Here is a 24374-nt window from a genome sequence, read left to right as displayed (position 1 = left end):
TAGATCTTAATTGCTGGAGGCTGCAAGCAAGAGAGAAACAGTGGAAAAAACCCTGGTCAAACCCAGTTAACACTCCCTTTTGGCATCCTCAAAATGCTGCTAACTTGAAAAGGAGCAGCTTTCAAGCTCTGTAGGAATTTAAATGTGTAACAGAATCAAACCCCCAAACAGTTCCTGATTAAATTTGTGTGTCAATATTTATAAAATATATAAAGCAGGTACAAATCCATAATATATTTATTTGAAAAGATTTAACCCTGTTCTACGCAGGCACCTGGGAGGTGCAGTTGGCATGAAGAAAACTAGGCATATATTAAGATTTCAACCATTAACATAGCTGTGCTGGGACAAACCCCTTGTGTGGACACAAATGACACTAGTGCAGTGGGGGTTGAACAGGAGCATTTAACCCTTATCTTGACTAAATTACCAGTACATAAATGTAAATCAGTGGTTTAGCTACAGTAACTAGAATCTATAGTGTAGGCAAGGCTTGAAATATACAATAAGTGCCCATTTGCACAACTGATATCATGTAAGTTAAAAGTGTTCTGGTCAAAGCCTTCTGTCACACTTATCTTATACTGAATCATGACATCAAACATGGTAGTTGGACATGACCTCATCATCTCAGTTATTTCCAAAGCATTTGTGTTGTCACAGAACACCTAGATGCGTAGGTGGATCCAGAAGGGGAAACTACCTCCTGCTGCTACTGTCTCTAGCCAAGCCCAGCTCCCCACCTAGCCACTTCCCATGCAGCCCAGTTGTAGCAAGGCAGGGGTGGCCAGGACAGTGGTGGTGGGTAGGGTCTCCCTGACCCCTTCCTGCACCATATGCATAAGTAGAGAGAGGGACCAGGAAATGGGAGGAAGGAAGAGGGTGCCATTGAACATGGAAGGGAAGAAAGGGCGTGCCAAGAGTGGGCAGGGGATGGGTTCTTTCCTGATTTGCAAACTGTTGTTCCTACAGCATGGTTCAGAAAGCAGGGTACAATCCCACCACTGCACTCCCTCTGGATCTAGGTATTGGCACTTTGCTCAGAGATTAGACATGTTGCGTGCTGTTCTAACAGGTAATATCTCATTGCCATGGTAATTACACTTTATATATATATAATCACAGAATTGTATTACTCACACAGAAGGCATATCCTCACCACACTATTCACAATGTGATGTTTGCAAACTATGGCCTGTTACCACTCTATCTGTACAGTGATGTCATCACCAAGTTATTCTCCATCACAGTGATTTTCACAGTAGCCCAATCTTCCGTTATACCTACATCATCCCCATGCCCTTTTCACAGTAGTTGTGTCATGACTGAAATTGGAAGTACTCCTGGGGAAAAGGGTGTGGAAGGAGAAACATACAAACACCTGTTTTGTCCAAATAAAGTGAAATAAACCTTCACCACATTCCTTCCCTGAGAATTAGCTCTCAGTCAAAATTCTCCCTGAGATTTTGAGGCAGGGTAGAGGTTTTTTGTAGTTTTTTTTACCTTGGAGTGGGCCTTTGAATCCAAAACCCCACAAACAAGAAATAGGCCTGCATGAAAAAAAGTAGTAAATGAATACAGCAATTTCTATTCCAAACCGTAACATATGGCTATTTTGTCTTATCACAATAAAAGTGCACATTTTCCTTCACTTGGCTATGGCTTACAGCACCTGAGGAACAATTAACAAGCAGTGTCACAAGTGGTCTGAATGGGATGGTCCTTCAATCAATGAGGCATAGATAAAAGATACTTATTTGGTTATCATCTCATCCATCCACTTTTTTATCTCTTGGGTCTCTGCAGTGCTGGATGCTGAATTTTATTCTCCAGGGTATCTTTTAAATATCCAAGCAATGGAGCTTCCAACACTCCTTTGGCAGGATGTCCTAAAACCCTTCCATTTTGGAAATGTTTCATGATTGTCAGCATCAGTTTTCCTTTCATTCCCTTTCATTCAATTTCTTTCCAATTGCATTCCTTGGAACAAGAACAATTCCTTTCCATCCTTGGTATCTCTACTCTGCAAATACATGTAGGCAGCCTTCATGTGCTCGCTGCATAGCTACCAGAGTTGCAGGTAGCTGCTTCTTCTTCCTCACCTGCACAAATGGAAAAAGGTCAAGGTTGACAGAAATTGTTCTACCATCTAAATGCTCTTCATGCTGTGGGAATGCTTCTGGGTTGCAAGTGTCTTCCACTCAAATATCCAGCAGCATTTTGTTCAGCTTCCTAACTGAACATCACCATGAGACCATGAAAACAACCGTTTCAGGCTCATGTGTCCTTCAGGGTAGCTGATCACAATATACAGAATAGTTTGAGTGCCACAGGATGTGTTTTTGAAGTCTAAGGTGGTGAACCATAAGCCCCTCCTGGTTCTTACTAAGTAGCTTCAAGTAGAAAGAACCCAAAATATGTTCTGCATTTTAAAAAGAGGGGAATGTTTCCCAACCAGCACCCTGAGTTTCAGCAAGAGTGATCGCATACACTTCCAGAAAGAGGCAATCAGAGATCCAGCCCTTCCTATATGTACAGACCTCTCTCTCACAGAACAGTGTAGTCAGTGGTAAGACTGTCCACGTCAATGCCAGCCACATTGGCATATAGTTCAGGCACCACCAGTTCAGGGACCTGCAGCACAGCATGGTCATTGCTGGTCTTGGTTGCTTTCTGCAGGTACTGGAGCAGCTCTGCAGGGGAGGGCCGGTCAGTCGCATTCCACTGCCAGCAGGTCTGCATAATGCCATACCTGCAAGAAAGAAAAAGAAGCCAGGAATGAGAATACAAAGACATTTTTTCCCACAAAAGTTCTCTGCCCAGTCCACAGAGGATGTGAACTGTCACAGCCCCAATGCCAGAGCTTTCTCCTATGCTGTAACAGTGCACACTTTTGCCTGTGGAGGTCCCTACTTCACTCTCCCATGTGATGACCAAGAGGCACCTCCACACTTACATAACTGGCTGGCAGCTGGAGGGCTGCTTCATGATGTTCTGTCTCTGCAGATGCTGCAAGATGTCAAGAGGTGGCACCTCAGGGTATGGGGGAGCCCCTGAGAGAGGAAATAAATAACACAAGGGAAAACAATTACCAGAGTCCAGCTCCTACAAAAAAAAAACCCTCCTCCCCCACACACACAGAAGACAAGCCAGGCTCTAAACTAAGTTTCCCCAGCCCCTTCTAAGAAATGCTCTCTGACTAAGTGACAGGTTGTGCAAGGGTGACATCTGATGGCTGCATAAGATGATTGCACAGAGCACAAGCAACATTCAATAGCAGGGATTTGATTTGGTTAAAGATGAAATTCAGGGGCTTGAACTTGTGAGGTGAAACAACCTAATATAATTTGACCATCTGTCTAGTTGGGAGAAGATAGACAAGCTTGCAGACACAAAATGCTTCTCTGTGGGTCCATCTACACAAGCATATTAATGCAACACAAATTCTAGTGCTTATCATGCCAGACTTTATTGCTCCTGGGTGCCACATCTTCACATGCACCCAGGACCACAGCACATTGAGCCAGGTTGGAGCAGCCCCAGGTGGCAGGGAGTCCAGGGGTCATCCTGCCAGCCCAGGGGAGTTCCAATGCTGCTCAACATGCTGCAGAAGGGCTGGCTGGGGCACAAGGGTACTTTAGTGCAGGGCTATCCAGCAGGTAGCCCCCTTACTAAAGCATCCTCATACCAGCCAGATGGGTCAGCATCTACACACTACTGCATGGGTACACACAGCATGCACTACTGCAGGGTTTACTCCAGCCTAATAGCCCTGTCCATGTAGATGCCAAGATGTTTACTACAGAGCTCATTAGTTTATTCTGCAGTAAACATGTTGTGTAGATGCACCCTGTGGGTCAGAGACCATCACAGCTACTACAACAAAACTTCAGTCAGAGGCCTGACAGTATAGAACAATTCTCAGCCAAGGTGCTGCCGCACCCTGGGGTGACTTGAGATCTTTGAAAGGGTGGTGTTCAGGGCCACACATTATTAGCACTGTTAAGTGTGCAAACATGATTCACAAAATAAACACAGTGATTTCAAATAGGAATCCATAATGTTACATGCATTTGCACATGTTGTGGTCTTTCTGAGTTCTTTGCAATAGAAAAAAAAAGCTATTATTTTTCTGTAGTAAAAAAATGAATGAAAACTACAAGCTGGAATTCTCCAAGGGGTGCCTTAAGTTTGAAAAGTTTGAAAACCACTGACAGGAAAATAAACATAAGGAACAAAGGTGATAGTGTGGCCACAGAGAGGAACTGCAGATTTTTAGTCCCTCCTTTTGTGGTTCTCCCTTCTCTCTCGGTCCTTCCCAGGTTTCTCAGGCCAAGAGAAAAGTTTTCAGATGTGGGACAAAATTCACCTGCATTTGGGGAATATGAGAATAACCACACAAGAAGCCCCTCCATACACATTCTAGTTACGGAACCAGTAGGGACGGGTTAGATAAAAGGCTCAAACAATGGGCTGTGGACCTGGGCATTATAATAATGCTTCTGGATCACAAGTATCCTCCATTCTAATTTCCAGCCACATTCTGTTCACCTTCCTAATGAATACCACTGTGTGTCCATGTAAACAACTGTTCCAGCTTGGCACATCCCTCTGGAGGGTAGCTAGTTCCAGCCTAGCAATGAATTGTATGGATCAGGAAGTCTGGGGAGCAGGGTAGGTCATCAGTTCCTAACTGCCACTGGTCATTAGCTGCAACAAAATATTTTCATCTGGAAGCCAGTCTGTTGTTCCTATTAAATGACTTGTAGGTTTCTCATGCTAGTTCCTAGCAGGGAGAGGTGATGATATCACAAGAAGATACCACAGTTATTTGTTGCACTCTTGCTGCTTAAAGTAGCAGAATACGATCCACCTTTCTTTGTGGCCGTCCAGGCAATGTAATTGCGTCTAAAAAACGGTAGGCAATCTTTTCCGTCTGCAGGCTGGAAAGACCCACCTTAGGTCAGAGGAAGGTTGGCAAGCACCTGTCCACAGCCAGCACTTCTCCCCATGGCAGCACAGAGAAAGCACTCGCAATCCAAGCCCCACATTTGTGGGCTGGATCTAGTGGGCCCCATTGGCCAGACCACCCATAAGTTGCTGACCGCTGCCATGTTTTACTGAGGTGTGGAGCTGTTCCTATTGGCAGGAATTCCAAAAGGAACTGGGGATGTCCTCCCCATTTGAAAATGTTTATTCAGGCTGCAGGTGCCACATTTGTCCTGCAATAAACCGTCTTATCCAGGAACAAAGTGCAATTGTTCAGACATCTGCATCTGTTGTTCCAAGATAAAGCCTAAAAAAGGTTCACAAGCTAGAAAGTACTAACAGTTTCCCCTGGGGCACAGCAAAGTACACCTGAACAGTGATCCCAAGACTGCATCATTAAACCAATAGGCAAACAAGGTTCCTTGGGTGAATCTGATATCTTTTATTAGACCAACCCAAATAGTTGGAAAATAATTATTAAGCAAGCTTTCGGGTTCAAAAACCCTTCATCAGGCTAAGGAAGTTTCAGCAGTTGGAGTGTGCTCTTCCTGGATGGAATGAAAAGTAAAGAAGCCAGCAGCTGGGCTGGTATGCATACAAGACAGGTAGTCAGTGAAAATGTAGATTGAGGAGTCAAGGGGTGAGAGACAGGCGGGGGGGGGATGAAAGTGGGGAGATACCTGGGGAGTCAGATGTCAGGCAGGTTATAATGTGTCATAAATCCAATGTCTATATTTAGTCCATGATTTTTAGTATCCAGGAGGTTGATGAAATGGAGTTCATAGGCTCGTCTCTGGGAAGTGTTTTGTAAGTTTCCTTTGAGGATCAGGACTGAGAGATTGGAGAGAGAGTGGTTTTCTAGTGAAAAATGTGCCCCCACCGGAAATTGGGTGTTTCTGTCTTTGATAGATTTCCGGTGTGCATTCATTCTGGTGCGCAGTTGTTGTTTGGTCTCTCCTACGTATTTTCCATCAGGGCATTTGGTGCATTGGATGAGATATATATTACATTTCTGAAGGTGCAGCTGTAAGATTGAGGAATGCTGATGGCTCTGTTGTGGGGTGTAGTAATAGTGGGGGTGGCAGAGACGTGTTAGCAGGTTTTGCATTTCTTGTCATGGCATGGTATGGATCCATGACAAGAAATGCAAAACCTGCCAACACATCTCCACCACCCCCACTATTACTACACCCCACAACAGAGCCATCAGCATTCCTCAATCTTACAGCTGCACCTCCAGTAATGTAATATATATCTCATCCAATGCACCAAATGCCCTGATGGAAAATACGTAGGAGAGACCAAACAACAACTGCGCACCAGAATGAATGCACACCAGAAATCTATCAAAGACAGAAATACCCAATTACCGGTGGGGGCACATTTCTCACAAGAAAACCACTCTCTCTCCAATCTCTCAGTCCTGATCCTCAAAGGAAACTTACAAAACACTTCCCAGAGATGAGCCTATGAACTCCACTTGATCAACCTCTTGGATACTAAAAAGCATGGACTAAATATAGACATTGGATTTATGACACATTATAACCTGCCTGACATCTGACTCCCCAGGTATCTCTCCACTTTCATCCCCCTTCTCTCTCTCCCCCCCGCCCTCCCACCTGTCTCTCACCCCTTGACTCCTCAATCTACATTTTCACTGACTACCTGTCTTGTATGCATACCAGCCCAGCCGCTGGCTTCTTTACTTTTCATTCCATCCAGGAAGAGCACACACCAACTGCTGAAACTTCCTTAGCCTGACGAAGGGTTTTTGAACCCAAAAGCTTGCTTAATAATTATTTTCCAACTATTTGGGTTGGTCTAATAAAAGATATCTGATTCACCCAAGGAACCTTGTCTGCCTATGTCCTTAGACCAACACGGCTACAACCTACACGCCTGTCATTAAACCAATGGCATAAAAGTCACAATGCATTCAGCTGCCCACTAAACCCTGATTAGACGACAAGGTATGTACACGTCAATCCCAGGATATTTCTGTTTTGGGACAAACAGAGGCACAACTTGTCCAGGGATAAATGCAATGCCTGTTCTTAGCCTTAGGCACCTAACTTTAGTCTTCCATGGCCCTAAATTTGTCTTAAGATATTCAGTCCCTTCCTCCCTCAGGGTTTTAGTTAGTCCCTTACCTAATGTAATCATCTCATACAGTAAGATTCCAAATGACCATCTGCAAGAAAAACAAAATTACAGTTGCAATGTTAGGTGTTATATATTCCCATTCTTGTCTGAGAGCAAATGAAATACAAGATAGCTAATTATAAAATGCATGATAATGATATGAGGGCGGGGGGTGAGGGTATGAGCTAGAGAGATGATTGGTAGGAGGGAGGGGCTGAGTCATAAGATGGAACTGGTAATTAATCACTCTACACTGGATGTCAGAGCATGGAGGGGTATTTCAGGTAGAGAAAATGATAAGTCAGATTGGACAGCCCTGTGAGGTTTCACCCCTCCTCGAAAATCGTACATATCTGCCTTGATGCTGGGAGGTCTCTTCAGGAGCCGCTCCGGTGCCTGCCACTTGAGTGGCACAACCTGTGTGATGGACCTGGCCCCATAGGTGTAGGTTTCATAGGCCAGGCCTAGCCCACAGAGTTTGGCAGTGAAGTCATGTTGGAGCAAGACGTTCCTGGCAGCGATGTCACCGTGGACAAGTTGCTTCTGCTGGAGAAAATCCTGGGGGAAAAATAGAGTCCAGTGGGTTTCTTAGCTGGTTGAAAGTTTCAATTTGACTGTGCCCTTTACCCCCACCCACAGTATCTGGGGCCCCAGCACCTACCTGTGTGACAAGTTTACCTGGCATACCTGCATAATGGCAGGAGGAACATTTGGCTGAAGAGAGATATTCTTCAGGGACTAAGCCCAGAAAATGCAACATAATTTTTGCTTCCTTGAGGCCTCTGGCCTTTCAGACAAAGTTCTATAGGAAACAGCTTTCACCACTAGTAGTCACCTGTGTAGAATATTAACCAGGAGTTGAGGGGGAAGGGGAGGGAGGTGTAACTGCTTGTTCAATGGGTTGGAAAAAACTCCCACACTGGAGATTCACGGCCCTTATGAAAATCCACTAAACAAGAAAATGCCCACTCCTACTAAATGGAAAAATCTGCCTAATGACATCTTTTTTCTCTAATATAAGTGATATCCACTAATGGAAAGACTATTCTTTCTCACTAAACAGGCGGGTAATAGAACTCTGTAATTTCTGAGTGGCAGGAATGAGATGCCTTCCAGTAGAGGAGCACAATAGAGGGAAAGCCCACTAGAAGGAGAACCCATCATCCTCCTCAATTTTCCATGTTCCTTTTGGCTTGGCTTCACCTTTTTTTCTTATTTCATCTGCAGCCTCTTCTTTCCCTCATTCTCTTATAGATTTAAATGAGTGTCTCCTGATTAAAGATGAAGGAACAGGAGGGCATGTAAGCTTTCCCTAATAATGAATTCTAGAACGTTGTTGCTTAGCATGAAGAATTTACAAGCCTTTTTTGAGCAGGGAGAAATATTTTTGTTTGTATTCACAATAAAAAACCATGTGCCAGTGCTACTGTGCAGGAGCACAGAATACAGTGCATTAAGTTAATACCTGTGGGAATTTTTACAAGTGTGGGGTGGTGAATTAAAGAGCTGCAGTGTCTCATGTATTAGCTTCCCCACACTTCAATATGGCAGCTGCAGCACTTGAACTAAAGGTTGTTTGACAAGCTTTAGTTCAAGCACCCCCACTGCCATTTTTGAGCATGGGGATATGAGATGGGGGAAGGCTGCTGGAGCACGATAATTAAAATGCTTCATCAGACTCAATTAATTGAATCTGCTCTGATGCACTGTAATTACAGTGCATCGGAGCAGCCTCCACTCTCATGTACAGGCACCCTGCAATTACAGGTACTAAACTTAATGTGCCATAATTATGGCATATTAAGGTATGTGTAGACATGCCCCCTGGTTATTCAAACCAGTATTATACCCCTATTACACTAGGTGCTGTATAAATGCTTAGTAAGGGAAAGTTTGGTCCCAAAGCGTTTACAGTTTAATTACACAGGACAGACAGAAAGGATTATTATTCCCCTTTTACAGACAGAAGTCTAACACACACAAAGATTAAAGGCCTAAAAAAAATGGAAAGAGCCTAGAGAAAAGGGGATTTAAGCACCTAAATGCGAATTAGGAACCTAATACTTGTTTGGATCTGTGATTCTCTAAATTTTTCTCTAAAGTGAAAAAGGATCTTAGATTTTTGGAAGAGTAGTCCCCTTCCTGAACCATATATTCATTGATTCATAGATTGTAAGGGGCTGGAAGGGACCTCGCAAGATCTTCGGGTCCAGCCCACCTGCACTAGGCAGGAAAGACAACTGGGGTCAGGTGACCCCAGCAAGGTGACTGTCCAATCTCTTCTTGAAGATTTCCAGGGTAGGTGATTGCACCACATCTGGAGGGAGTTTATTCCATAGTCTGAACACCCTAACTGGGAAGAAATTTTTCCTAGTGTTAAGCCTGAAACTGTCTTCCAGGAATTTGTGGCCATTACTCCTGGCTTTCCCCAAGGGTGCCCTGGTGAACAGTTGTTCACCAAGCCCTTGATGTATTCCCCTGATATAGCAGTAAGCTGCTACCAAGCCCCCACTCAGCCTTCTCTTTTTTAGGCTGAAGAGACCCAAGTCCCTCAGCCTTTCCTCGTATGGCTTGCCTTGCAAGTCTCTGATCATACAGGTGGTTCTTCTCTGGACTCTCTCAAGCTCTTCCACATCCTCATTGTGTAACCATCACTTACTCCATTTTCAGTCTTAAATGTAAAACTCTAATGTTCCCTGGGAACTGCTGTTTTTTCAAAGTAAATATCAGCTTGTAAGATTACAGCAGGTAAACAATATAGATTGTTATGATGTAGAATGAGAATAACTCTTGCTCTTTCAAGTGTTAATAGCACCACATTTAAAAAAAAAATAAGGTGGCCCTGGATCTTTGCTTACTGGAGCCACAGGGAACATAATCCTTTGGAGTTTTGTTTCTTCTGTAAAAATAGCATGCATTATTTTTGGCAGGGTAAGTTTGCCTGTACAATCACTTAATGTTAGAGGATGTAACCCTGGATTTCTCCTTCTTTGGCTCCCTGTAACCTCAAAATTGAAGCCAAAAAGAAAAATAAATGCACCACATCTGCTCAGACTTACCAAAGCTGCTGCAACTTGCTGCCCAACCTTATAGACCTGTTTCTCAGTGAGGTCATATGGGATACCATCCATTGTCATTACATCCTAGAGAAAAAGGATTGAGCAATACATCAAACAAACATCCTAGCAGGGAGGAAAGGTGTGGGTGAACCCCAGCTTCTTTCTGATGAAATGGAACCATACCTTCTAACACCCCTCTTACTTTATGCCCCATAGCCCATTAGCATTATTAGCTCACCTTGAAACAGCAGTTGTTTATAGACAGTTAGATTATCATCTATTGATAATGCCTGGGAATTGGAACAAGCACCCAAACAGAAGTGGTGTCAGGGTGAATAGGTGATTGAAAAACAAAGGTGATGGATAGAAGGTTTTGATGAATTGGGTGGATAGTAGGAGTTAAGGACCAGTGTGTATAGCAAGGATGACAGATTATGGAGTTGCAAGGATGGAGGAAAGATGAATGAATGTCATGAGTGACAAGAGTGGAGAGAACTGGAAAAGGAGATGAAAATATACATAGTCAAATAAACCACAAATGCAAGATGAGTAGAGAAGCATATTTAGAGATATGGATAGTTGGATAGGTGAATAGAGCCAGACATGACATGGATACTTAACAAGCTGACCAGACATATGTCACACAGTGTTCAGTGAACATTTGGTGCTTAAACACATGCAATAGTTCTTCTTTATTCTGTGTCCATTTCCTACTGGCCCTGCATAGCAACAAATGCTCCTCAGGCCCCCACCAAGACCATGCCTGGGAAGCTTAGCTCTTATAGGGGCAAAATCAGGTCCTGAAAGACATCTTCAAGTTCCTCCAGCTTGACCATTACAAGACCTAAAAATCAGCTGCCTGGCCCCAGTGATGGGAGGAAATGGAGTTAGGTGCCTGGGCTCCCTGTACACTCAATGGGGAGAGTCAGGTGCCTCCAGGGGATCATCCACAAAAAGCCCCACCTGTTATGTGGGAGCAGCCTACAGTTGGCTAGTGAGAAACCTTAAACATCGGGGGGATTTGGAAAAATTTTCAAAGGACAATATTTCCAAAGTGCCACACCTCCTTGGAGTTTAGTCTTTTGGCTGAGGCCTACGCATTAGTCACTCCTAACAGCTGGGATTCAGTCTTGTTCTGAAGACAGGTGCCACAATGAGCAGGCCTCATTCTTCTTAAGAAGTGATGATGATAGAATGACCCATCTTTTACATAATATACTAGCAGATATAAAGTTTGCCTAGTTAGTGTAAGACCTAGGTTCCAGGTCTTCCTCAGCCTGAGGGCCTTCAAATACACATCTCCCACCTCCCAGAAAATTACCTTAATCACAAGGCTACAAAATTGTCTTTGAGGTACGTTTCACCCCTCTTATTGAAGCTGGCCCTCTGGGCAGCCCAGACTATAGGAATATGGGACTAAGGCATTGAATCCAGTCCCCTATGTTTGCAGACAAACAATTACATAAAGATTCCTAGAAATCTCAAGTCTTCAGCTCTCACACACAAGAATAAGGAATGAAACCAGAAACACTAGGGGAAATTTACAACATGCCACAGGCCAAAGGAGGGGAGATAAGAGTTACTGCCAATGACCTGCCATTGCAGTGGCAGAGAAGTATTTGGTTAATAGTGCAAAAGACTGCTAGAGTAATGTGGCCAGAAGGAGAAAAAGCAAGAGAGATTCTGGCTCTGTAGTGTGGGAGTTAGACTACTCAGCAGGCAGGGAAATTCTGGTCATTGCTCTATGGACTGTTAATGAATTTTACATTAGACAAACATTGGATAACAAAGCAAAAAATAATTCTGAGACCAGTAACCAAAACCTGGGCACATGCTTTATCTACAAGATTACTGCACAATAGCTGAGGGGGGTGATGACACCTCCAGATATGGTGTTGAGTTGGCTTGTATAAGGCCTTCTCTAACCCCATGGAGCAGATCAAGCCCTTTCAAGGTCTCAGGCAGAGGTGAGGTGCTGATCCACCTCATAGCTGCATCACAGTGGCCTTTAGATGGATGTTAGGTACCTGCCTTCCCTAATCGCCTATACATGTGCAGAAACCTAGGTTTAATGCCTTATGGAACTTTGTGTACAAAAATGTAGTCACCAAATGAATGTAGACAGCTAATGGGTTTTGAATTGGCTGGAACTGAGGTTTTCTAGGTCACTTCTTGGGACTATGTTACCTAAATTTCACCCAAACCTCATTTCAGTGCTTCAGACCCCACCCCTTCTCCCATCCCCCACAAAATATTTTGTTTGGTTATTTTTTATCTTGTTGAAGAATTTGAAAGAAATTTTGTTCTGGCTTGACATAAGGTGAATATTTTTGCCGATACCTTGGTTCAGCCACAAACCTGAAAAATTCATTATTTCAGCAGTTCCTCAGCCTCACCTTGCGACAGATCCACAGGAAGTTCAAGAGGTCCCCAAGAGATGACTCCTTCAGGACCATGTAAAGCGGCAGCTGGTCTATACAACACCCCACCAGTTCCACCAGGTTCTCATGCTGGCCTAGTGACTGATGGAACTTAATCCTCCCCAGGAAATCCTTCACATCATGGGGTCCAGCTGTGTCTGAAAGCACCAAGGAATAAAAGTATCACCACAAGGAGGCAGCGCAAACCCATGAAACATCTTCAACATGTACCCTGTACATCTTCAACATACAAGTAGGGTTTGGGATTAAATCCTCCTCAGCTCAAGGCTTTATCACAACTCATTGACCTGATGCTGAGTACAAGTTGTCCCTTGTCTACATGGACTGCAGCCTCATGTTCCTCAACATGTTATCTAATGCCTCATCATCAGATAGCTTCACCATTGTGTCCCAACAGAACAATTATGCAGAGAAGACAAGGCCAGGGACAGAGGGGCTGACAGCCAGGATGCTACTCCAATGTGGATACATGTGCAGAGAGCAGAGGGTTGGGACTGGGCAATTAAGAGCCCTATCTAATACTTTCTTAGACAATAAAATAGGTCTGACCCTAGAGAAAAGGGGATATTCCAGTGAATACACACAAGTGGGTTAGAGAGAGATGTTTAAAATGCTGCATACTCCCACTACCTCTATTACCCTGCAAGGTTTTCAGGATGACTGCCTTAGTCTTCCCAGGGTTCTCAGTCTGCAGTTCTGCTCTGTAGATGCCCCCATAGCTGCCGGTGTGTATCAGCATCAAGGAGCCCGGTGAGAGTCTTTCTCGGGGTATCTGCAGCTCCTTCAATGTCATGGCAGCAGTTTTTAGCAGGCTCTCCACTGTTGTCTCACTCAGCTGAATGTAAGAGTTCCCTGAGGCATTTGGCTCCTGCTGACTCTCTCTCTTGACTGAAAAAATAAACACATATAAGGTGCAAGTGTTGGGGATGGATGGGCTTTCCTCTTTAAAATACTGGTAAAGGCTTGCAGAAAAGAAACATCTCTTTTTACAGCACAATGAAGTACCCAAGACATTTCTAAATGAACTCACTGGCATATCAGAAGCAAGGCCTTTGTACATGCAACAAAACTGGTGTTTAATTGCCCTTTTGCACCACTTTAATGGAGTTACTGTTTGCACGCTCAGCAGCATATTGCGCTTAAATGATGCTGCTGTTTGCACGCTTGGTAGTGTATTGTGCTTTAAATGAGTTTGTTACATAGCAAGATAAAACACCTCCAAGGTGTTTTAGTTTGCTACCTAACAAAGTGTAACAGTGCACAGGGTGCTGGAAGCCGATGCACACAGGGCTTGGCGGGCTTCCAGTGCCCCATGCACCACCCCCGCCACCTTCTCCCACAGCCAGCACACCCAGCCACTGTCCTGACACCTTGCCACTCTGCCCCAGGGGCAAGCCAGCCATTCCCAGGCAGCAGAGATGGTTCGGGGTGATGGAGCTTACATGCCTCTCCAGCAGTGGGAAGGGGAGAGGGGGCAAGCTGCCACTGGGTTGTGTGACCCCCCTGAGCTGTGGGGGACCCTGGTGCTTTCCTCCATGACGGGAGGGCCCCCAAGCCAGTGCCCACCCACTGGCAGCCAGCCCAAGCAGTCCTGGGAGGTGCCGCAGCCGTGGAGGGAAGCACTGGGCCACACACAGCTCAGGGGCTGTGCGACCTCGCAGCAGTGGATGCAGACAAGCTCCACTGAAGGAAAAAAAAAAAGCAGCAAGGAGCCTGATATTTTTTTTCTCTCTCTCTCCCTGGAGCCTGCCTCCCTGAGCTGCACGGGGGCCCTGTGCTTCTCTCCACAGCTGCAGTGCCCCCCAGGACCACCTGGGCCAGGAGCTAGAGACCAGGTGCCGCCTGGGGAGGGAAGCACCGGTCCCCCCGCAGCTCAGGGACTACTCAGCCTGCCAGCAGCTGCCCCCACCCCCCTCACCGCCGGAGAGGCAGGTAAGGATCAGGCCCCACCTTTGTGTACAGGCCACAGGGTTTCAGTTCAGTTTAATTCTCTCTAAATTGAAGCGGTGAAAACAGAGGGTTTTTAAAACCACACCATTTCAATTTGGGAGAACTAAACTGAATTAAACTGAATTAATTACAAGCACCCAATATAGCCAAAATAGCACAATGCTCTGCCTTGGCTAATTTGCTTTCCTTCTTTAGAGCTGGTTTGGGTATCTCTACATGGCATTGCATTAAGACATGCCCTCAATAAATACAGTACCCTGAGGATACAACAGATCTTGCTTTCTATCCCACTTGACTGAGAGGGAGAAGAGATAGTCTTGAACCCTCTAGTCAGGAGTGTTGGACTCACTCATCAGATCTATAAGGCAAGCACAGATGCAGCAGAGCTGGCAGCTACAGGAAAAGTGGAGACCGAGCTGGCACATGTGGCACAGTGCTCACTTGGCCCCTGCTACTAACAGCCATATCCAACACGGTACTAAAGCCCTGGGGTGTTTCTTTTTTCACTATTTAAAGTGCTTTATTGGCATGAACTTAACAGAAGTGCACAACTTTACAGCACTTCAAAAATGGGTATAGCACTTTAAATTAATCCTTGTTAAATGAGGTATGAAATTTGAAGTGCTGTATTTTACAACACTTTAGCAACCTACTGTACTTTATATAACTTCTGTATGGTGGTCAAATTTCTGACCAGTGGAGAAACCCCAGGAGGCTGCAGAGCACCCTCTGCCTCCTAGCCCTGAAAGCATAGGGAGGCTCAGAGTCCCCTCTCTCTACCACCACCACCACACACTGCACTTCTGTCATGTTTAAGAGTGCTGTAACTTTATACTGGTATAAAAAGCTCTAAAGTACAGCACTATAAAACACGCATGGAGCACTTCTGCATGGATTCTGTAATAGACCTTCACCCCTCACCCGGCTCACCCCTAAATTCCCTGGCCTGCCAGGATGAAGCAGCTCTGTAATCCCAATCCAGCACAAGAGCAATGCATTTGACACTTCTGGTCAGCTGTATTTAACTATAAAACAACCCTGGTTTTCTGGATATTTTTCTTTTATATCACTATGCATAAAGGACTTTCTTCATGTGCAGGAGCAACAGCTATTTTATTCTGCAAGTAACTGTAGGTTGTTAGAGAGGAGACAGCTGTATGAAGTAGGGCATACTCTATGGTTTATACTTTTGGTCTTTCTTAATGTAAATATTTCCTTCTGTATGGAAGCCAAGATATGGGTTTCTTGCTATCTGGTCTGCACTACAGTGTTTTGAGTTTCTACCAGTTGGACCCCTACGCATGAAACACCTGTATCTGGAAATCACATTTATATTTCTTATGCAGGATATGCCCTCAGACCCAGCCTCACTGTGCTCCTAGCCCTACACTGGGAAACTGAAGCTGTAGAAAACCCTCTGCATTGCATAGTACAGCACTAACCTCCAGCAGTGTTAGGCCCAACCTCAGTAGACTCCTGGCCTATACAGTCCTTAAAAAAAAGCAAGAACCTGCAGCTTGAAATCACATCCCCTGAAGAACAATACAGAATACTAGCTAAAAGTCTGAGTCTATGTTAGGAAAACTGTGGGCCATATTTCTCCACTAATGTATTTCTAGAGTGGCAATTTTCATGTTGACAAATCTCTGACCTTCAAGCAGTGTTACAGCTGGCTGACACTGTTACTCAGAGCAGGATTAGCTGTTGCAATGGATTAAACACCCAGGTTCCATTTCACTACAAGCCTCCACCATTGCAAACACTGATAGAGTTGTACCATTGTACCACCTTTCTTGATGTGGACAAGACCAGAAAGCCTAGCTCAGACTTTTTTAATCTCTTACTCCTTGACAGCCCATAGGGTGGAAAGGCAGGAGGTAGTAACTGCAACCAAATCCAACCTCCCCCTCCCACTCCCCTGTTCTGAACCCCCTGGAGGTTACCTTCATGTCCAGGCAGTACCAGTTGTTGCTGCTGCTGCTGCTGATTGGTCTTCCAGCTTTGGTAACGGAGCCAAAGGATCACACTTAACACAATAACAAACATGCCCACCAAGAAAACTGGAATGATGATCACTTCAGTCTGGTATTCACGCACAACTGTCAATGCAGAGGAGAAATAGAAAACAATAGCTGGCTGGCCATTGTACTGTTTAACAGAGTCACGGAGTGCACAAGTAATAATACACTCCAGTAACTTTAAAAGTAGTGTGCCCTTTGCAATAGGATCAAGGTACCTTTATCAGCAGTTAATCTGACTTCTGGAAGTGTTGAGTATATAAGATTCCCACTGAAGTCAATGAGATTTCTGCGCCTCTGACAATCAGACTACATATTTAGAAATCTTAAACAAACAGAAATCATAGAAAAGTCAGGCTGGAAGGGACCTCCAGAAGCCATCTAGTCCAGCCCCCTACATGAGACAGGAAAGGGCTTGTGTCCCCTAAGGGGATGAAACCTTGGCACTATTAGCACCATGCTCTAAAGAATGCACATTTTATCCCATATATATGTGTGTGTGTTTGTATACATACACACACACACACATGCATATATATTACATACATACACACACACACAATATATGCATATATCCCAGAGAGAGAGAGAGAAGGATATACAAGGAACATTTACATCTAAAATGGACTTGGCTCTGGACATGAGATTGGTCACCATTCTGTTTCAACAATGCTATGTAACATTGTCACAGGAGGTGAAGTGAATAACATTAGCCATTGACAGTCAGGAGGTACTACATGGCTTTAGAGAAGCAGGATATAATTAACTGGTTTGCTTTCTGGCCAGGAAGCCCAGGTTAACCTCCATTACTCTCTTGGGTCCCATACTGTAAGTGCTGCTATTCTCATACAAGGTGATGGCAACTCTCAGTACCCAGTTAATAGGAGTGGGTGGGACTCAGCACCTCACAGGATTGGTCTCTGGAAAAGTATTAGAAGATCCTTAATGACCACACATGGTCAAGGCCTCGTTTTTAGGCCTCGTCTGCAAAACAGTTCCCCCGATCATGCTCTTAAGGTGCTGCTTTCAGTAATAATCTAGAGGAAAGACCCTCCCCTAATGTGTCAAAAGCAGCATGTCTTACAGCAACTGGGTTTTCCATCCTGGTCTAGCTACACCTGCCTATTTTTATAGCAGTTATCACTATTTTTTAGGCACTGTCTTATGTTAGTGTCCCATCAAATACCATCCAGGCCCAACCCCAGTTAATTGTGGTAGATCAGCAGGGCTGCAAAGCCAAGAGCTGTGTGGCATCCCCATGGAAATGCTAGTGCAATGTTTATTGCTTACATTCCAGAGCAGAGTAATGTGGTATATAAAGCTGAATCAGGATGACTCAGAGCTGGCAGAACTGGGATACCTCCATCATGCTGACCATTGCTGGGATGTTACATCTCCCATCTTGGTACCAGGAAATCTCCATCCACTATTCCCCTAGCATTCCTCTCCTCCACCTTCCCTACTGCCCTCTTATAGATACCAATCCAAGAAACGTGCCCTAAATGGTATATATGTAGTCATATAATTGCAGTTTAGAGCACCTACACACAGTTTGCCATTCAGCTCTGGGTGTGCAAGCATCCAGTAAGCAAACCCAGCAAGCTGTACTCCAGCCAGGCAGGTATGCAGTGCTCTGCCATTACCCAGGTACACTTTCAAGGCTGGGTAAGTATCAAAACTGTACCCAGACAAAAATCCATGACTAGCTGTTGTTAGACATTAGATAAGAGGACCCTCCCAGCTTTTAGCTTAAGAGTCCAGAGGCTACAGTACTTGTCCAAGGCATAGGGGACCCAGGTTCTAAGTGCTTCCCCAGCCTACAGAGGGTTTGAACCAGCATCTTCCTCCTTGCCATCAAATTGAGATAACCACTAGGTTACAGGTAAGGTACCAGACAGAGCTCTCCCACTGAAGGACATTCAAGGGATGGAGATAGGTGGGGCCAGGAGGAAAAGACTAAGCCAGAGTATGTGGCTTAATTAGTTGGATGCTGTCCTTGATGGTTAAGGGCCCTTGCTCCCAATAGGGCAGCTATAGTTGTCTATCCATCTCATCTAATGACTTGTAAATGCCAGGACCTTCAAGAGGAAGGCTGAAGAAGGGTCTGGCTAATGCCTAATCTATGGACTGGCAGTTTCAGCCTTATGCTGGGAAGCAGGAAATGCAGATTCAAAACTCCTTGGGGAGGGATAGCTTAGAAACCGGTCTCTTGTTCCATTAACAAGTGCCCCAACCACTAGGCGACTGAGCTAAAACATAGGAGAGATTTCATCCTCCTCTTCCATCTTGCTTCTGGCAGGTAGGTGTGCAGGGTGACTATTTTGCCACAGGCTCAACAGAATCTGAAAGTGCGTGTCTAAGTGCCAAAGACTCCAGTTTTATAGCTGTGTATATGCCATTATTAGACACTTATATTCCTATCTAACTGCACCTAAGAAGACCCAAATTTAGTTCCTCAGCCCCTCTGTTCAGCTACCTGGAAGTGCTTGAAGTCTCAAGGCACTTACATTTTTCAGCAGTAATGTTCCCTAATGTTTCAAACTGTGCATGTCCATAACCCTCTAAGCCCAGAGGAGGCTGAGCAGCTTGGTGCTGCAGTCATGCCTATGCCCCATCAGGATGCAGAAACTAGGCACTCTTCTACCTTTCTTACTTGCAAGGCCCAATCCAGTACCTGCTGTCAGATCACAACCACAGAATCAGGCAGGCCCCAAACAAAACATGGGTAGGGAAGGAGCAATCACAACAGCAATAAACCAATAGCCCACTGAATGGAGCACCTACCCAGGGTAGAGATGACAGGTGTTATTGCTGTCTCTGCCTAAGGGTATTTAAACCTGTATTGCTCAACCAGCAGCCAGCCAAACTCTCTTAACAACAAACCAAGCTAAAGAGCTGTCTCTGGTCCTTCTGATGATGCTGTTCTACTAGGCATGCATAATAAAGGGTGTGTGAGAGACTGGGTAAGAGTATGAGTAAGCAAATAGGACTCTATAGGTTAGTAATCAAGACATTCCCTTAGAGGACAGGAGATCTGTATTCCATGGTCTTCTCTGGTAGTTAATATCAAATACTGAAATATCCTTGGAACAGGGACTGGACCAAATTATACCTCCTGCCAGGGAAATGTCCTAACCTCTAAGATCAAGAGACAATGTTGCAGTTTCTCTGGCCCAGGGAATATAGAATTATTCTAGGTGACATGGAACAGCTTTAATAGGAGGGGTGGAGAGTACCGTAAACCCTGGAACATGCTTTAGTATGGTGTTTAGGGCACTCTTCTGAGAAGTAGGAGGTAGAGGTTCAAACCCCGCACAAACACATATGAAGAAATAAACCTATGTCCAGGACTGAGGGGATCCTAACCACTGCACTATTGGAAAAAGGGGTCAGCAGCTCCACCTTCTCTTGTGTTTTGAAGGAAGGGACTAGCATGGGGGCCAAATCCAGGGAAGAGCTTGGAGTGCTAAATCCCAGTAGGAGATAGAGATCTTCTTGCAGCCCCCAAAAGGGGCTTGAAGACACATCCCTGTTCTTGGAGTTTCAGACTGGTGAGTTATAGTGGTTTCTCACTTAACAGGCTGACTTACATGAAACTACATGCTGACAATACTCAACACCATGGCACCTCAACCACTTAATGGATCTAGCTCTAAGCCATCTAGGCCCGGTTGTTCTGCTTATGAGACCTGATAATGTAAAACAAGAAGTATCCTTGAATCTTACCACATAGTTGGTCATTGCTGCTGCATTCCAGTAGCATACGTGTGAGTTTCCTTACATCTTCTGCCATGATGAGCAAAATGTGAGTGTGTCCTTCACCTTTGGAATTTCCCCTGCACACACATGAAGAACATCATCATAAATAACCCGGGATGATAGGATGGCTCATGAACAGATAGGATACAAAGGTCTTTTTTTCCTGTGTCATTGGTTCTAATTTACTCCAGTTAGTAGAAGGAAGTAGTATGGGAAGGCTTTGTGAGTGATATGGGATACCTAGAATCAAATTTCATTGATCGTGTCTCACTGCATGAGTGGAGAGAGTTCAAAGCCAAGTTTGTTCTGCAGTGCCATGCAGGAGACTTAAGTATTGTTCAGTCCCCAGAGCTACATGTATACAAAAGTCAAGAGCCATTAGCTCTTATGGTAGAGGTGATATCTTTCATTAGACCAACTAGATTTTTGCAAAAAAAATCTTTAATTGTAAGCTTTCAGGCACAAACACCTTTCATCACACATAGGAGAAAAAATTGTAGAAGTATATGGATTGTATACGGCTACAACCTGGATAACCAAGAGCCATTAGCTTAATTCTAGCCTAAAATAATTTGTGCAAATCACCTGTCAGGTGCCAGAAGAAAAACAGCTGCAATAATTAGCCTGTGGGGTTGACGAGAAGTCAGAAAGACACAGGCTCAGACCCTCTTCTACGTGAGGGAGACCCTGGACATCCATCTTCACAGGCAAATGGAGCTACATGTGCACAATATAAGCCAACCTGTGTGTAACTAGCTTGGAGGGGGTACTTATAACGCCATGTAGAAGACCAAATCTGGACCTCTAGAAGTCCACAAAAAAATAGAATACACCCCTGTATCACACAGCTCTAGCCAACAAATGCCCTAAGCAGGACATGCAACATTGGACCAGGGATCAAATGAAATGGTATTCTTTCCATTAAGGTCTGAAATGCTGATTCCACTAATAATACAACCAGGACTATAATGAAATTGTATACAAATCTTGATGCATCATAAATGTGAATCAATATATATATATTTCTAATATCTACAGGAACCCATTTGTTCTTGAAATTCTATACAGGTTTCACAGGCAATTCCACCCATTCCTCAGGCCAGGCCCTTTATATCTTTAATTATATACAACAGCCACATGAACATCCTTAATTGTATAAACATCCTTGCCAGGTGTGCACCATTGATTCATCATCTAGAAACCACTGAATATTGATTTTCAGCTGTTTTGCATTAGTGAAGAAATATAAAGCAGGCAGCAGACACCAGTATCTGATCCATACCTCTCTGCACTAGTTAGGTGTAACCACTACATCTGTAATTCTATACAGTATTCAGGTATACAACATTACACCAATAAATCAATTATATAAAAGTTGTTTGGCTGGGTATGGCATACCTTTCAATGGCCAATTTACAAATATTTGAACTCCAACAAATATGAGGACATATCTGACATTTTACAATATCATCTGTGCAAGAGTGACATGATCTAGCTGTTTCTTCTGTTCTTCTGTTAACATTGCTTAACCTTTATCCTGTTCCTCTATTGTACATATTTCACATACTGTGTCCAAACTGTCTCACCTAAATTCCAGTGATGACACAGCACATCACACAACAAGGTGACAGACTATACCATTGTGAAATAATGGCACAGCATGCCTCAGGGTTGTAGTGCACGCAGTTGTGAGATACAGGAAGGCCATACTTTACCATAACAGTAATTTTTACACACTGATAAACATGCAACTTAAATGGTAGTATCAGTAAACATTTCCGAATATGGGGTCAGGTTTCTACAAAACATACAGGTATATCAGTCAGCTGATAATGTTATGAACCTTTCAAGACAATATAGCTGTGATTCCTTTACAGGGTGAGTTGAATAAAAAATGTCAAAATGATTCTATTAAATTCTATTTTAATTGTAGTTTGAACATTCAATACTTTTCTACTTAATGCAAATATTTCTTTCTGCAAGCAAGTTTGTATGCGTGCTACTATTCAGGGGAAACGCATGAAAATATTTGTTTTCTTATTCCCATGACTCAATGTATATGTACATTGGAAGGTGTCCCATTGCTACACTAAGTTTTAGATTGAAAAGATAAGGAGAGAGAGAGAGCAAGACAGAGGGTGATACAGAAGGTGGGAAAACAGGTAACTGTACTAAGTTACAAACTGGTGACACAAAAATGAAAAGTGATAGTTCACTCAAAGCCCATAGTAGTGGGACACAACCCAGTAGTGGGGAAAAGTATATAAACCCCTTGAGTGCAGCCCCAACAATGAAGCATTTTTAGTCAAATAAGAGAAAGAAAAATATGTGATCAGGGATCCTGGTTTTTCTCTGATAAAAAAATCCCAAATTTTCTGATTTAAAAAACCCCGAAATCCACATTTTTCCATGACTAAAATAAAACACAATATATCGATTGATATATATAATAACAGCTTCACTTAATCGATAGATAGATAGATAGATAGATAGATAGATAGATAGATAGATAGATAGATAGATAGATAGGAAGTTTCATTTTAGTCATGGAAAAATGTAGACTTTGTGTTTTTTAATATATATTTTTTATCATTTATACACACATACACATATTTTGTTTCAACTTCTGTTTCGCCGGGACAGCGTTTCATTTACAGTTTTGTTTCATTTCAAAAGCAGTGTTGTTTCGTTTCATCGAAACTGTTTCACTGTTTCAACGTTTTGCCCATAGGCTATAATGGGGAAGCATGAAACTGCCTATAACCTTGTCATTTCTTGCCTGATTTGAATGAAACTTGCAGGGAAGTTAGCCCCTGCTCAGGCCACAAAGCCTGCCAAGTGTCAAGGAGATAGGTGCAGGGGCTTCTGGGAACCTGCAGCTCAAACTGTTCAGAGCAAAACTTGTGTCACTTGTAAATGTGAAGGCACAGAGAAAGCTCAGTTCAAACAATGCTTTTTAAGCTGTTTTTCCATCCCTCCCCCAGAGCACTGGGATTGGAAGGGACCTCAGGGAAGGATCACAGTCACTGGCCAGCTACACAGTCAATATCAGAGCAGTCCTCCTCCACTCTTCCCCCTCTCCTTACTTTCTGTTTCCCTGCAGGAAAGCCCAGCTTCAAAACTCAAAACGTTTCAAAAGTTTTGGAATGTTTTGACTGCCCTCATTTTGTTTCAAGGCTGTTTTGAAGCCTTTCATTTCATTTCGATTTCGCTGTTTCGAGCTCGAAACTAGTTGAAACAATGTTGAAACCCAACAGCGGGAGAAATTTTGCACCGCCCTAATAGACAGATAGGCAGATAGATATAGCGGTGTATAGCCTGCCCCCTGCCTTGGGCCTGGGCCCAGGCCTGTCCTCCCTCCCCCACCGCCACTTCAGGCCTGGGGCCACTCACCACCTCCCCCTCCCCTGCTCCACCGGTTCTGGCCGCTCGCGCCCGCCCGCTTCACTGTCTCTGGCCACTCACACCCGCTCCCCCCCCACCCCAGCTCTGCTGGCTCCACACCCCGTCCCTCACTCTGGCCACTCGCCACCCACCCTGGCCCTCGCACAGGCTGACATGCCCTGGGCCCCACACACCAATAGAAATGGCTCTGAAAGTATTTATCCCTTGTATAAGAAAAGAGATACAGCAGCTGTTGGAAAACCCCAGCATTTCAGTTTTTCATTCTCTTCCTACTTAGCACATTAGCAGATTCACCTGTTTCTACGGAGTGGCTCCAAACTGAGTAAATCATTAAACAAAATCAAACAGAAATGGATGGAAAAGTCAGTAAGATCAATGCAAACCTCTCCACACCACCCTTTAAGCAAATAAACTAAGTAAACCTACTTCAGATACAATAGGGGCACATACACACTCTCACGCACAAATATATGATGTAGCTATAAATAGAAGCAGGCACTTGAGTTTTCTAATACACATATGGATTTGCATGCATGTGCTCCCATGGACAGATGCAACCATTCTTCATGGCAACACAGGAATGGAAGCAACTTCCTGAATCATCAAAA

The 24374-nt window shown here is 44.0% G+C and overlaps 1 protein-coding gene across 5 annotated transcripts in view; it reads right to left on the bottom strand.

The window, feature by feature from the left end:
- Positions 1-219: 219 nt before the first annotated feature.
- Positions 220-24374, bottom strand: part of STYK1 (serine/threonine/tyrosine kinase 1) — a 40314-nt gene continuing 16159 nt past the window's right edge. For 2 of the 5 annotated variants that reach the window (XM_059726733.1, XM_059726735.1), the window contains exons 2-10: positions 20329-20438; positions 16528-16683; positions 13265-13522; positions 12590-12771; positions 10194-10277; positions 7484-7692; positions 7143-7183; positions 2957-3053; positions 220-2752 (exon numbers count right to left, since the gene is read on the bottom strand). In XM_059726733.1, coding sequence (XP_059582716.1) covers positions 2548-2752; positions 2957-3053; positions 7143-7183; positions 7484-7692; positions 10194-10277; positions 12590-12771; positions 13265-13522; positions 16528-16683; positions 20329-20395 — 1299 coding nt within the window. In that variant the 5' untranslated portion in view covers positions 20396-20438 and the 3' untranslated portion in view covers positions 220-2547. Of the gene's footprint in view, positions 2753-2956; positions 3054-7142; positions 7184-7483; positions 7693-10193; positions 10278-12589; positions 12772-13264; positions 13523-16527; positions 16684-16820; positions 16923-20328; positions 20439-24374 lie in introns of those variants that run through there. The other 3 variants (XM_059726734.1, XM_006278108.4, XM_059726737.1) reach the window with 3 other exon arrangements.

This window comes from Alligator mississippiensis, chromosome 4 (assembly GCF_030867095.1).
Source record: "Alligator mississippiensis isolate rAllMis1 chromosome 4, rAllMis1, whole genome shotgun sequence".
NCBI lineage: Eukaryota > Metazoa > Chordata > Crocodylia > Alligatoridae > Alligator > Alligator mississippiensis.
The sequence above is the reverse complement of the archived record's forward strand: the minus strand, read 5'-3'. Positions and strand labels throughout refer to the sequence as shown.